The sequence below is a fragment of the Nelumbo lutea genome, chromosome 2 (genome assembly GCF_056320005.1).
Source record: "Nelumbo lutea isolate HS-2025 chromosome 2, American lotus-T2T, whole genome shotgun sequence".
Classification (NCBI taxonomy): domain Eukaryota; kingdom Viridiplantae; phylum Streptophyta; class Magnoliopsida; order Proteales; family Nelumbonaceae; genus Nelumbo; species Nelumbo lutea.
The window spans coordinates 103,789,520-103,805,774 of NC_142685.1; the positions used below are offsets into that span (position 1 = coordinate 103,789,520).

The 16,255-nt window shown below is 35.8% G+C and overlaps 1 protein-coding gene across 2 annotated transcripts in view; it reads left to right on the forward strand.

Moving 5' to 3' along the window:
- Positions 1–9,064: 9,064 nt before the first annotated feature.
- The window catches only part of LOC148872448 (carotenoid 9,10(9',10')-cleavage dioxygenase 1-like), a 29,967-nt gene continuing 22,776 nt past the window's right edge, over positions 9,065–16,255 (forward strand). For both annotated transcript variants that reach the window (XM_088971101.1, XM_088971102.1), the window contains exons 1-3: positions 9,065–9,607; positions 12,760–12,830; positions 13,098–13,112. In XM_088971101.1, coding sequence (XP_088827227.1) covers positions 9,383–9,607; positions 12,760–12,830; positions 13,098–13,112 — 311 coding nt within the window. In that variant the 5' untranslated portion in view covers positions 9,065–9,382. The remainder of the gene's footprint in view (positions 9,608–12,759; positions 12,831–13,097; positions 13,113–16,255) is intronic.

The following is a 16,255-nucleotide window of genomic DNA, read 5'->3' on the forward strand; positions in this document are numbered from 1 at the left end:
CAAATGGAGTGTAAATCCCGATTCAGGGTAAATGTGCACTCTGGTTCACTTTTGCCTATGTTTCGCAACGTTACATTTATGCATTGACAAATGAAAGATCAATGCATATTTACATTGACAATAAGATGTAAAAGTACATCAATAAAAAAGAAGTAAATTTGCATTCAAGTGGGCTTTTGATAAAAAAAAAAAAAAACATATGCTTTATTAGAATTCGTGTTTGCATCCATTAAAGATAAAAGTCTATTTGGTAAGAAGTTAAATTTGTCGGTGCAAAACTAACCCAACTTTGCAATTTATATAGACCTTTTACACTCTACATATTTGCATCTGCACTTATTTGCATTGCCTAAGATGTAAAAGTACATTAATAAAAAAGAAGTAAATTTGTATTCAAGTGGGCTTTTGATAAAGAAAGGCATATTTTTTATTGGAATTCGTGTTTGCATCCATTACAACTAAAAATCTGTTTGATAAGAAAGTAAATTTGCTAGTGCAAAACTAACCCAACTTTGCAATTTATATGAATCACTTTACACTCTACATGAAAGAATGGTAGGATCCATCTAATGGACGCCATAAAGGTTGCGGAATGGGTGGGCGAATTTCAAAAAATTTCCTACCTTCTCCCAATTGGGAATTATATTCCCTAAGTTTAGAATACAATATTCAAGGATCCTACTTGAACCATAATCAAACCAGATCTGTACCAAAAGATAAATGGGAGGAATATACCTGATCTGGAGAAGCAGTATCTCCCAAAGTTGGTGTTCACGCCCAAAAAATGCTCCAAGATCCGTTCCTGTTGAAGATGACACAGCTGTGGATGGAACAGAACCAGCAGGGTGCGTCTTACACACTGGATCCTTCACAAGAATCCTCTGGAAACACTAAACACTGAATCCTTTTAGTCTTTGTTGCAAGACTAATGTCAAGAGCAGATTTCTTGACTTTCCTTTTCTGCAAAGATCTAATCTTGCAAAAAAGATGGCGGAAGCAGGAGGAGAACTCTAAAAACGAAAAGGCTGAACTGCCTTTCTCTTTTTTGGAGTATGAATGAGATCTATCTCAATTCGCAGGAGATATCCTATCTCTCTTCAAGGTGGTTCGAAATCTTATATTTCTCTTTCTTGGTTAGGGTTTCTCCTCCTTTCTTCTTGATTAAGAATCCTCCTAATTAGGAGTTATCCCAATCCAAATCAGTATTTGGATAGGGGATAATCTTAATCCTATCTGCAGATAAAGTTAGCTTACTCCTGATCTTATCAGGAGGTTATCAGATTCAAATCTAATTTGAATTTGGTCTCCAAGAGTGGATAAGGCTAAATGCCCAATCCTTTTACTGACATTAATCTTAGATTCGCCCCAAGGATGGGTGATCATATCAGCCCACCTCGAAATGGGCTTCTGGCCCATTAAGTGTTCAGTGTCTAATTACTTTCCAATCTGCTGCCCAGTTGGGCTTCTTTGTATGGCGTGGGACCCAAGCATTGATCTACACACCAGCCACATGGGTTCGGCCCAACCTTTAATACAAGGCCCAGCCGAATTCACTGAAAAACTCAATGAACCCCTTGAGTCCATCATATGGACCCTATGGGCCCAACACTTACATTAAGCGGTCCCTGGGCCAAGCCATCTTATAAAAACCCATGGACTGTGGGCAGGTGCAAGATTAGTCCATCAGGTATTATCCTCAATGGTCTTACACTTAACCTCTCAGCCCTTAATGATCAAGCACTACCCGACAAGAGAGGACCTCTACCTCGGCTGCAAGGAACAATGCCGCACTCTCCTCTCACATGGATCCCGGGAGATAAAACCATTTGCAAACAATTTGAAACCGATATATATATATATATATATATATATATATATATATATATATATTAATTTTGCAAAACAAAATTCCAACGATTGAAATCAACTGCCAGCAGTTTGGTTTCCATCAGAGAGAGTGCATTCCCGATCATTACCCTTTGTCCGACAAAGTGGCTGATTCTGTCACTATGATCACCCACTCAGATGAATTCTCAAACTGCCCCAACATACCCAGGTTTTGATCCCCGCTAAGGATCTCACTGATTGGCATATCAAAGGCCCCCTGATCCAACACCTAGTGAAGTGTCATAATCGAGTCTAGGGGTCAGGTGTAACTTTCCAGTTTTGTCCATCTATCTCCAAGGTCCAAGGCAATACTGGAAATCTAGTCCGGTTCAAGGATTCAAGTAATCCCATACTGCATGTGCCTCGGGTCTTACCCTGGTGGCTGAGACAGGCCATCCCAACACTTGGTGGCACACCAGTATCAGCCTTGGCAGGATAAATCTCCCCAGACTTATCCAACGGCTGTGAACATTTAAAACTAACACGAGTCTCTATAAATGTCCAGTTTTAGGGTTTTACACAGAAGTAAACCAAACAACATGAATCAAACATGCACTTTATTTATTTCCACTAAATAACAAAGTACATCAAATCAGATTGAAGCTAAGGGCATACAAAAACTGTCCAACACTACATATTTGCATCATTTCCAAATGCAACCTTAGGGGTGGCTGTCCAACTTGTGTGCCTAGTTTAGAAAGCCTTATTCCAAAGATTTTCCTAATAGTTTCTTCATCAAAAGTTGACCTTAGTTCTCCTCTTCTCCATGTCATTGAAATATGATGGGTAAAATTTGCACTAGACCAAGACCAAATCTTATCTCCTCACTCATCCACTCACTAGTAATTGAAGGAATCCAAGGATCATATCCAACATCCCACCTATCACCTACTATCTATAAGCTTTCACAACGAGATCTTGACAATCAAGCATGTTGGTCTAGGTTGAAGAATTAATTCATTTCCATATAGCACTCTAGAAAGACCCAATTTGCAGATATTTGGCACGGAGTATCTTCACCCACAAAGAATCTGGGTTTTTATAGAAGTGTCAACACAATTTCTCAAGTAGAACTCTATTTCTCTAATTCACATCAACTAAGGGTGTCAAGGGCTTCATCCAGTCCAAAATCAATTTAGATGGATTGGATAGACCAACAAAAAATATTGGATTGGACCAATCCAGTCTAAAATATTTATTAAATTGGACTGGGCCTAGTCTATCCGTAATAAATTTATATTGGATTGGGTTGGATTAAGCTAAAATCTGGGTTTGGGTTGAAATCAATCTAAATTTGAACGAAATTAAATAGATTGGACGATCCAGATATTATATTGGACCGGTCCAAAATCATCCAAAATATTCATTGGGTTGGATTGAATCTAGTCCTTTTGTAATGGACTCACATTGGACTAGATCGGATTGGACCAAATCCAGTCCAATTGATACCCCTAAGCATGTTGAACCAAGATCTTAGATAGCATCTCCCTTCCCTCTCTCTTGTTTGCTCGGCACGGCCCAGCACGACCCATATATACTATTTATATATATACATGATATTTATATATTTTGTATATTTATATATATATATATATATAATATAATATATTGTATAAATTATAATTATATAATAATATATACTATATAATATTTTAATAAAATAAACAAATTTTTTCAATTTTATTATACTAATTTTTTTAATTATTGTATATATAAGCAATTGTATACATCAAAATTTATATAAAATTAAAATTTGAAGTTTTTTTCAATTTTTTTATATAAATAGGCAAAAATTGCTTTGGCCCAGTCTATGGTTCGACTTAGGCCAAGGCTTGGCCCATGGGCCAGCTTGACCCGCAGCACGGCATGGGCCCATGCGGGCTTGGGCCATGGGCCGTGCCGGGCCGACTCCCAAAATTTTCAGCGAGGAGGGCGGCACGACCTACTTTACACCTCTATATATATTAAAAGTTTAGGGGCAAAAAACAAGAATTTAAATATTTATGTCAAAATTATGGTTTAAAATATAAACATTTTATATTATATATAAAACATAGGTGGAATTCTACCTATGCTATGTTAAAAAGTTGTATTTCTCATAAACAAATTCTTATTGATTTTTATAATTCAAAAATTCCTAATGATATGATATTTGAGGAAGACTGAAAAATGACAATCACTGATATGATATTTTCAGTGATTGTTTTGCAAAATATAGAAATTATCCATAGTTTTAATGTATTGTTGTAATAATGAAAAATAAATTTAAAAAATATTGGGAGAACATTTCTCCCCTTTATTGTTTAGCTACAATATTAGACCCTCGGATTAGGAAAGATGGTTTAGATATTTTACTTGAATCATATTGTGAAAATATAAATATTGAAATAGGAAATAAAAAAGAAGAAATTAATAATTTGTTGCTCATGGAAGATGCCTAACCTTGGACAGGTTATTGAAAAGACAAATGCCCTTCGAGCTCTCTTTGCTCCCTTTGCAATGCTGCTCCTGAATCCATAAGTAGAAGAGATTAAATAAGAAGAAATTAACAACTTGTACAACATCTTCTACTTCTGATCTTGAGCCTAGTAGTAGAAGAGAAAAACTTTTTTAGTTAATAAGTAGAAGGCAGAAATCTGCTACTTCTACAACAAGTTCATTTACTGAACTTAATTTTTATTTACAAACAAAATTTTCTAATTTAGGTGAGTGAACAAAAAATTTTGATATTTTAGCCTGGTGGAGTGAATATTTAAAAAATTATCCAGTTCTCACCGCCATGGCACGTGATTTACTAACCCCTCCAGTGTCTACAATTCCATCAGAGTCTTGTTTTAGTGCAAGCACCAGGGTTTTGGATGATAAGAAAAGCTGCATGAACGATGAAAGCATAGAGATGTACATCTCCTTCAAGGATTGGCTAGATGCAGAAGATAGATTACAAGACAAAGGAGGGCATGGCACTACACCAGATATTTCACTTGAAGTAGATGATGAAAGTCATGATTCATGAAGTTGACTAGTCATATAGAATTTTTTATTTTTTTCAAATTATTGTATTTTTTTTAATTTTATTTAATTTATTTGCTATTTTTTTTTAATTTTTTAACAATGTAATTTTGTATTTTCAATTTGTAACTATATTGTATTTTTTATATTTTATTAATTTATTTCATTTTCATATTTCATTCATCTAACACCCAAGTATCCAATGATCCAATCATTGTATTTGTAATTTGTATCATTCAAATTTAAATGAAATAAAATTCCTATTTTTCTTCCAATTTGTTATTCCATCATTCTTATTTCAATTTGGTTAAGTATTTTTTTTTATTTATGTGTTAAATAACTTAAGTTTCTCATTTTCTTAATTTTTCAAATAGTTTCCAAAGTTCAAAGGAAAGTTAAATATTATAGTTTTACACTTTTACTTAGAAAATAAATAAAAAACTTCAAAAAAAAAAAAACAAGTCAAAAAAATCAATCTAGCTCGGTTTAACCCAGGCCCAAGGCCCGCCTTGTGACCCAGCTTGGCACGACTAATTTTACACCTCTATACATACATACATACAAACATATAAACTCAAATAAAAATTAAAAAAAAAAATATATATATATATATATATTTTAAAACATATTTTTAATTATACATCATGGGCTAACCTATTTGACTTCAAAGGTTGAACCATTAACCCACCCCTAGATAGGAAGATGGTTTAATTTCCCATCGGTTTGAAGTTGTATATTTAATGTCCATCATTAATAAAATTATGCCTATTTTATCATAGTTATTTTTTAATATGACAAATATATTTTTTAAATTTGTATTATTTATTATGACATTATGAAATTATCCATTTGACCCAAATGGTTGAAGTACTTACCCATGAACTAGGTGGAAAATATGATTTCATTTCTAGGTTTATTTGACAAATATATAATAATAGAAATGTGTTTAATTTTTTTCATATTTTTTGTATTTATTATACTTTTAAATCTATATTATTTATTTATGACATAATGAAATTATCCATTTGACACAAATGGTTGAAGCACTTACCCACAACCTAGATGGAAAATATGATTCCACTTCTAGGTTTATTTTAAAATATAAAATTTCATTTTATTAATAATTATTGTGTATGGAGTAGTGGAATTTAATGCTGATAAAGAAAAGTATTTTTATATTTTTAAATTTTTATTATTTATTTATGACATCATGAAATTATCCATTTGACCCAAATGGTTGAAGTACTTACCCACCACCTAGATGAAAAATATGATTTCATTTCTATGTTTATTTTAAAAATATAAAATTTCATTCTATTAATAATTTTGTGTATGAATTTATTATTGTAATTTAATGGTGATAAACAAAAGTATAAATGTTGGATTCAATGAGAGAGAATGTGATTTATTTAATGTCTTAAATGTGAGACTTAATGAGAGGTAATTGAATGTACTTAATGGTATTCTTTTAATTACATTTTCTATCTTTTCAAATGGAGATGAACTAAATTCAGGAGGAGGGGTATTTTAGTAAAGAAAAATTTCAGAATCCAATACCTCATCATTCACACTTTTATAAGTAGTATAGATATATATATTGTCTTGTGAGCTCTCAAACCTAATTGACACCTTTCAACATCACATTGAAAGAATTGACATCAATGCCCCACAATCCATCCTAACTATGTATTGAGAACATCTCCCGTGACAAGTGTTCGCACACTCTGACTCTGAGATGTGCATCTGGGGTGCCAGTGGAGGCACCAATCTGAACTCATATCGGAATCAGCGACTTCTCAACCACATTATTTTAGGATTTTTTCTTTAAAAATGATTGAGTTATGCACATAGCAGAACCAAATTATATAGCCAAGCTCCTTAATCCCATGAAATTAAAGAATACGAATATGGGATTAGGGTGGCAAAGCTAGAAAATATTACTGCTTTCTGCACATCTAAGAAAGCTTCATACTCTGTACTTTATTAGTGAACAGTGACACCGTAATTGAATGTGTATTTTGAACTATGTTTTTAACTTAGCATTTTCATTTTCTTTTGAATAAAGGAAGGAAATAAAAAAGGAAAGAAAGCAAGTTCTTCATTAAGATTTGGTAGAAGAGGGACATAACAGAAAAGAACCAATCATATCTTCCTTCATATTTTATTTTATTTTTGCACAATCATAGATGCTAGAATCAAATACTAATGCTTCTTGCTGCATGTCTGAGAGCAACCATTGACACAGGCCTCCACTTCTTCTGCAGCTGCAAAATATTATCAAGCATCTGAATGAGAAAATGTTGAGAGAGAGAGAGAGAAATGATATATACCAGGATTTTTCTCAGTACTGATGTTGGAGCACTTAGAATATGCACAACCCGATGTGCAGGGGTAATGGGGATCATTTCGAGAGGTTGGAATGCAGTGTTTCAAGCAACTGATAGCACATGGTTTGGGGGTGTGTTTGATAATAACACATAAACCAAAGCATGCCGGATAACATTCTGTAAAAGAGGCGGATACTGTGGTTGCAAGCATGACCAAGGCCAACACCATATGCCTCGTACTATTTACCCTTCATCATCATTCTTAAAAATATTAAACAAAACAAACCCTAAAGCTATTAGCTGATGAAACTTCTCTGCAACTCTAAGCTCTATTCTGCTCTCTTCATCTCTCCAACCAGAACTAGATTTAGAGGAAGTTGAACCTGGTTAGTCTTAATTAAGTATGGCTAGCTTGCGACAATATTGTGTTAGATTACCAACCTTTCAGCTTGTTTTTAATCTTGTCCACTAGAAATTTCCGGTCAGTTGTTAAGGACCTAGTACAGAACATGAGGCCTCCCAAGTAAACATTGTGTTTTCCCCAGAATAGCAACCCCCAACATGGATTGGATTCGTTCATAGGTCCTTCTATGAGTGTTAGACTGGAATAGATAGCTGATTTTTGAATGTTGTTTTCCTACCCTCAACACTTGCTAAAGGATTGTAATTGATCTTTTAAGATTTGAACTTCAGCCATGGAGCATTTTTCAAACATCAACACGTTGTCAACAAAGAGAAGCTGATTAATTCTCATTCCTCTCGCCAAATTTGACACCATTGACTTCTGTGTCCTCTAATTTGGACATCAGAAAATAAGAAGAAAAAATATTTGTACATAAGACAAATAGGCATGGGATAATGGGCAGCCCTGTCGGATCCCTAGAAGGTTTGAATCTTTTTCGAAGACATAGCTCTAATAGGAGTATTTGTGACAAAGTGAAATTTCAGAGGTATTTGTTAGTGACCCCATAATATTGGGGGGTGTTTTATAATTACCAAAAAAAGTCGATAGATACATAGCAAGGTTTTTAAAAACGAATCGAACAATAAACTGTTTAGGGTTCGGTTTTCTGGGTCTAATGGTTCAATCATTCGAATCAAATCCATGGTCTGTTTTAACAAAAAAAAAAGCAAAATAAAAATTGACCAAAAATCATTATTTAGGTTAACGGTTCAAATAATTCAATCGCCCAGATCAATGGTTCACTAATCAAATCAATAGGTCTTGCCCAAAAAACGGTTTTGAGATGAAACGAAATCAATCAGGTGCCAGTTCCCTGTTTTTCCGATCAGATCCGATTTTGAAAACATTGATGCATAGCTATGTTAATCTCACACAGATGTGAAGTGAGAGAGTGGTTTGTGGGCATACTTTATAGATGGGTGGGGCGTTATTCTTGGTTGCATCATGGCATCCCCTCTCACATGAGTTCACATCACCACTATGTATTGAAAACATTTTATGGGAGATGTTCCCAATGCATGTTAAGATGTGCATGTGGGGCGCCCAAAAGTGGCCACAAGCTGAGCTCCGAGCTATTCGAGCTCAACTCGTGAAAAGTCCAACTTAGCTCAATTTCAATCGAGTTTTGAGCCTAATTTATAGACTTGATTAATAAAGGAACTAAGCTTGAATATATATATATATATATATATATATATATATATATATATATATAGAAAATAATATATATAATAAAAATATTATAATTCTCAATTTTTTAAATATCAAATAAAAAATATTTTTTATATATCATTTTTTATTTTTATAAAACATTTTTTTAAACCGAACCAAGCTCCAACTTACAAGTTTTTAATTCGACTAGAGAGCTTAAAGTTCTGACTCGAACCGAGGTCGAAATCGAGGTCGAGCTTTGTATTATTCGACTCGGCTCGAGCGCTGACGTGATCGACTCGACACCTCTTACACTGCCATTGCGTTCAGAATTTACAAATATGTTGATTCTCTCGCCATGTGCAGACATGTGAATGGTTTACAGTCACATATTTTACCCTTAATTTTATTTTAATGGCATCGAGGCACCGAGAATCAATATTTGGCGGTAACGTACTAACGTCACGGGGCACTGAACAGAATCGTATCAGGTCACTGAGTGCTTGCGAGAGGGTTTGAGAGGAAAATCTGAAACAGAGTTGTAATGGGAGATGAGAACGAGAAGCAGAGCTGCAATGGCGGAGGGATTGTCTTGGTGGACCCGAAGCTGAGCAAAGGAATCGCTTCGCGAGTTATCGACTTAGTCGAGAAGCTAATAGTTAAGTTAATGTACGATTCTTCGAGGCTACACCCGTTCTTGACCGGAAATTTCGCTCCAGTGGACGAGACTCCGCCCTGCAAAAATCTTCCCGTCAAAGGTTGTCTTCCGGTAAGAGATCCATCGACTTCTAGATGCTTTTAAGGCTGCATTTGGCATTCCTTTTTGCTGTTAAAATTCTCATTGAGAATTTAAAAGGAGATAAGTCCTTAATCATATTCTTACAAAGCTTTTAGTTAATTCAAGTTTTTTTTTAAATAAAATTTGCAATTTTGCTTTACAAATTACAAACTACGTAGAAAATTTTGTAAGAACAGTGTATTTAGCGAGTCCGGATTCGTATTTAGTGGTGTTTTGAAAAACCAAATTGGATGTCAACATGGCAGGTTCGAGAAGGGTTTACCCGCCTCCCTAAACCTACCTCAAAGCATAAGTTTGGCATCGATGTTGCAGATGCTCAGAAAATGGTGTTGCTGATGTGTGGGTTGGAAGATAGACGTTTCTTGGAGTAACAATAATAATTTCTGTTTGGTATTCGTGTTTTATGTCTGTTTTCAGCATGTGTTCATTATAGGAAGTTCATTTCACTATCACATCGCGTTCTCTTCGGCAGCAATGCAATGAGAAATAACTTAGATCAACTAAGTTATTTCTGAAGTAATGACATCACATCCCGTTTTTTTTTGCTGTGGCATTGATGTATCACCGTTTTCTGAAGTAATGGCATGGATGCCAAATAGATGCAAAATCCATCATTCAAGCAAAATAACTTAGATCAACTATCCACTAGGTACCATGGAACTACTTTTACATCTGGGTGGCGGGCTGCTCATTTAGCCTTCAGCCCGTAAACACATGATGTCAAAATATAAAAAATTGGAGAAAAATTAGAAAAATTTTGAGAGAATGAAAGTTCAGCCCAGGGTCAGAATTTTTAGGCCCAAAGTATAATTGGGGTGGGTGCCCTTTGGAATTGATGTCAATTCACGGGTGGGCGTTTTTGACATTTTGAATATTTATAACTCTGCAATGGAATTCAAAAATCTGCATTGAGCCTGTCCCAATTTCTCCATAAATTTTTTGAATGCGTCGGTGGGTCATTATTTTTGCCCGCAGATCAGAGGCGGAGCCAGGATTTTATGTTTGGGGGCCACAAGCTAATGAATGTGAATTGGAGGGGCAAAAGTTAATGAATATGGATGAGGGGGGATTGTAAGGATTTTTAAAGGCATAGGGGGCCATGGCTCCCCTCTGTCACCCCTGGCTCTGCCCCTATGCAGATGAACGGTTGGAGAATGAAATGGACCCAAAAGTTATGGCTGGCTGAGGAATTTGATCGGACCATCCATCTGGTTCAGTTTGTGGATTGAAAAATTGATATTTTGGGTTATCAACCAGAAAGTCCTAAAATTGGTATTTTGGGTTTACTAGAAAAAAGAAAGTCCAATACCTAATCTGATAATTTTGTATTTAGATTATCCCGTTAACATCATGGTTTTCAAAAACGGACTGGATGGTCGGATCAGAAAAACCGGGAACCGGTCAGGTGACCAGTTTCGGTTTTCCCCAAAACTAGAAATTTTCCCATAACCGTTGGTTTTGGTTAGAAAACCGCTGACCTGAGCGGTTAATCGTTTGAACGGTTTTAACTATTTTTTGTTTTATTTTTTTGTCAGAATGGGCCCTGGCCAACCATTCGGGACCGTTCAACCCGGTAGCCGGACCCCTGACTGGTTCGGTCTCCGGGTCGTTTTTAAAAACCATGGTTTACATAATTGGATTGGATTCAAATTTTATAACTTGACCACATCTGAACTGATTGAGATCCAAACATATAAATTAAAATCTGATGATCATAGGCTTATATCAGCATCGATCAGCCTTCGCAAATCTCTATACAAGTTGCTGATCCTATACTTGCGTGAGTTTCCCCTAGGGAACCAATGCACTTGTTTTGATATCAATTTGTCTTGTAAATCAGAAAAAAATGACCAATAAATCCAACTGATTCAAGAATAAAAAATAGAACAAAGTAAAGAGCTAGCAAGAGATATTGACTAAGAATGAAAAAAATATAAGAGAGGATGAGGAGAAAGCACTAATTATGGGGGTCATGTGTAGCCTCACTATCATTTAAATTAACTGCTGAGATTAGAAATGGAAATTACAATATGCCCCAGGTATAATCACAAAAAGAAAGCAAAATCATTATTGGGAAGAGTGCAAATACAAGGTTTATAACTACAGTTTACAATGTTTTGTACTGTACATATTTGTACTTGTACTATTATGGCTTTAAATAGAATGGATTGGCAAAACATGATTCATGTAGCCGACCCCATTTAGTTGGGATAAGGCATGAATGATGATGATGATGATCTTTGTATTTCCACTCTTCCCAAATTGAGCCTTCCTTTTTTTTTTGATAAATGAAGAATTTATTAGAGAAAGAAATTAGGAGAAACTTTTACAGAAGACACTCGGAGAGGCACGAGCTGCGACCTCTCCAACCCTGCAAACACTAAAAAAGGTTACAGCTGAGCTCAATACAAATGTTCCCTCATTGCCCCTTGCTTGGCTAAACAGTCATCCATAACATTAGCAGATCTCCCTACCCATTGTATTCTAACATACAAGTTTCACGTGAAGCATTTGAATCTTTTAAGTACATTTTTGAAGCACCAAACTATAGTCTTTAGATTCTGTAACCACTCCATGACTACCTTAGAATCACCTTCTATTAGTAGCTGCTCCACTCCTATCTGTACAGCAAACTGTACCCCTTGTAGTGCAGCTAATAGTTCTGCCCTCGTGGAGTACCCTCACTTAAAGGGCCTGACAAAAGAAGAGCCACAGAACCACTTCCATTCCTTGTAACCCCTCCCATCCTAGAAGGGCCTGGGTTGCCCAGGCTACTCCCATCAAAATTTAATTTCAGGAAATCCTCAGGCTGGGGTACCCAGCTCATGTGCATCTTTTTCTTCAATGAGGAACTGCTTGCCACTTCTGCCCATCAAACTGAGCCTTCTTAAAGGGTGAATAACTATAATGACCCACTACTCAACAGGAAAAGAAACACAATTTGTTTACTAAATCAAACACATTTTCATCTTCCATGAGGGCTACCTGAATTTGTTTCTTATTTGCTGTGTTTTTTTCTTATTTCCTTAAAATGGAGCTAAAAGTTTGATAAGTTTATTTCAGAAGCTAGAGTTAAATTTCTCTTCATTGCAATGCAATGCTCTGAAAGTTTTGCTTTGCAGGAGTGCTTGAATGGGGAGTTTGTTAAGGTTGGTCCTAATTCAAAGTTTGCTCCAATGGCTGGATATCACTGGTACAACTATTTTCTTTAATTAGAAACATTATAAGAAAATAGGAGGGAACATGTTTATGTAGAAAATATCCAATAAAAAAGAAGCAATATAAAAAATAGCTTTAGATTGTACAAAGTATCTTGGTCTTATAAATATATGGAGACTTTTCTCTAGTTCTCTCTTTCTCTCTCTTATGCATAGACACACATACATCCACAGACACAATATTTCTGAAAATCATTGTTCTCTAGCAACATTTCGTCTTATTCTTGGCCATCTATGTGCAGGTTTGATGGAGATGGGTGCGTGCTTTTCTCTTTCTTGCTTCACAATTGAAAAGACTATTTTTGTTGAAGTGGTTATCATGTTCTAAAGTAAAATGTATAGGTGCACGCACTGTCAGTTACTTATCCCACATAACTTTCAGGACTAGAGGATCTATTACCGTTATTGTCACATGTCATTTCTCTGACAATATTTGGCATTTCTATTTGGTGTTAGCCTCATAAAACAAGATTTATTTCACTGATAATAAGACTTGCTTTCCTATGACAGTGGTCAGCTTAGCTGATATAAAATCTAGTGTAAGTACTATGTTTCTATAATTGTTTCTTTATCCCTAGGGTTTTTGCAATAAATGGAGATGCATATCAGGCTATATTACTATACATTTCCTTGCATTTCAATGGCTAACCAGATTTTGATATTTAAATTTGTCAAAATTCTCCCTTGTCTGCCTATTTATTATAGGAGATGTTACAGTTGGATCTTCTGCATTAGCTTTATAGACTGATAAGATGCCTATGGATGTGGATGCATTCTATTCCCCTGCCAATTCTTTATCTAAGCTCAATGCAATATAAGACAAAGGTTTTACTTAGGGCAGTCTTTGGGGTGCTAATATCTCCCGGACTCTTCCATTGCAAAACATAAATTGGAGTACCTTACCTTCAAATAAAACAGTGGGAAGAGATAAGCATGTTGCTGGTGTTCAACAAGGTAATTTAAAACATTGGTATTTTTAGCAGCAGCAGCAGAAACAACATTCAAGGGTATGATGTTCTAATTTAGAATCTTCCATTATAGGACAGATTTTATATCATCAGCAATTATTCCAGCTATCATCTGAGGTTTGAGTCAATAGGATTTTAAGTTGCAACGAGTTGTTGTTTTGATGACTTGAAATATGTTTACTAATTGATTACATTTCTTTGAATCTTTCTTCATTTATTGATTTTCTGAGATACATGGCCATGTTTATGACATTCTGATAGTAGAAATCTGCTGAACTCAAAAAATATGAACAGAAAAGTGGTTTCTTGAAGAGAGGAGAAAGAGAGGAGGAGAAGAAGAGAAGAAGAGATCTTGAAAAGAAAAGAGAGCAATAATCTGGCCGCCCCCTTCACTTATTATTTATACTAAAAATAATAGAGCAGTACAAAGACAACTATGCCCTTATAGGGCCACATAAAATAAAACAGAATATATAAGACTCAAAAACATAATAAAATTTGGCCTCACATAACTACTATGGTCCCCATCTCCTATCTAACAACTAACATAAAACATCTACTCAGAAAAACAACATAAAACTGATTAATCTTCAATACTCCCCCTCAAGTTGGGAGTAAATGTCACACATTCCCAACTTGCATAGATCATGTTCAAGCTTTTTCTTTGCCACCCCTTTAGTGAGAATATCAACCAACTGCAACTCTGAAGAGACATAAGGCAAACAAACTTCTCCAGCTGTTACCCTTTCTCTTATGAAGTGTCTATCAATTTCAATGTGTTTTGTCCTGTCATGCTGAATTGGATAGTGGGCAATATTGATTATAGCTTGATTGTCGCAGTACAACACCATAGGTTCCTCTACTTTCACCCCAATCTCACTCAAAAGAGATCTAACCCAAAGAAGTTTTGAGACACTATGAGCCATGGATCTATACTCAGCCTCTACACTTGACCTTGCCACAACCGCTTGCTTCTTACTCTTCCAGGAAATCAAGTTTCACCTACAAAGGTACACACTCCTGATGTAAACCTCCTGTCATCTAAGCATCCTGCTTAGTTTGCATCTGTATAGGATTCTAGCTTCAGATTCTCATGATTTGAGAAAAGAATGCCTCTATTAGGGTGCTTTTTCAGATATGCAAGTATTCTCTCAATAACTTCCCAGTGTTGAAATCGATGTGCATGCATGTACTGACTCACAACACTGACAGCATGAGAAATATTTGGTCGTGTCATACACAAATAAAGCAGTCGGCCCACCATTCTTTGATATCTCCCCACATCTTTTACCAACTCACCATCCACAACATTAATTTTGTGATTTGGATCAATAGGAGTGTTTGTTGGTTTGGTCCCCAGCTTCCCAGTCTCCTGTAGTAGGTCAAGTACATACTTTCTCTGTGAGATGAAGATCCTATGCTTGGATCTTGCAACTTCAATCCCCAAGAAGTATTTGAGCTCACTAAGATCTTTGATCTCAAATTCTTGTTGCAATGATTTTTTGATATCATCAATCTCCTCCAGATCATTTCCTGTAACCACTATATCATCCACATACACAATCAGAATTGACACCAGAGCATCTCTTCTCTTTACAAAGAGGGTATGATCAGACTGGGTATGAGTGTATCCAAAATGGATAAGTGCCCCTCTGAACCTGTCAAACCAAGCCCTAGGTGACTGTTCCAGGCCATACATAGATTTTCTGAGTTTGCACACCTTTCCTTTACCAACATTTTCATAAAAGTTTGTTGTAATGTCCATATATACCTTCTCCTGTAAATCACCATTGAAGAAAGCATTTTTGACATCAAGTTGAAACAAGGGCCATGAATAGGTGGCTGCCAGAGATAAAAGGATACGAACTGAACTCATCTTAGCTACTGGTGCAAAGGATTTTAGATAATCAACACCATAGGTCTGAGTATACCCTTTTGCTACCAACCTTACCTTGTACCTCTCTATCTTGCCATCAGCCCAATACTTCACTGTGAATACCCATCTACATCCGACTGTCTCCTTGTCTGGGAGGAGATCAACTATTTCCCAAGTTTGGTTTTTAACCAAGGCTTCCATTTTTTCTTGCATGGCTGTTTTCCATTCAGGTTTAGAGAGAGCCTCAGTAACATTCCTGGGTATAGACACAGAATCAAGGGAAGAAAGGAAAGCTTGGTAAGAGGGTGATAAGGCACTGTAGGAAAGATGGTGTGAAATGCAATATTCTCTTCCATTTGTGAAGTGCAATGGGAAGATCAAGGTCAGTGGGATCAGCTGCAACAATGGTGTTAGGTACAGGAACATTATCATTAGAAAACATAACAGGCTCAGGCTCAAGAGTAATACCTGGAACTATATCTATTGAATCTGGAGTTTCAGAAGGACTGATAGCGAGTCGTGTGGGTTGAGGATGTGTGGAGTCAACAATCGTTTG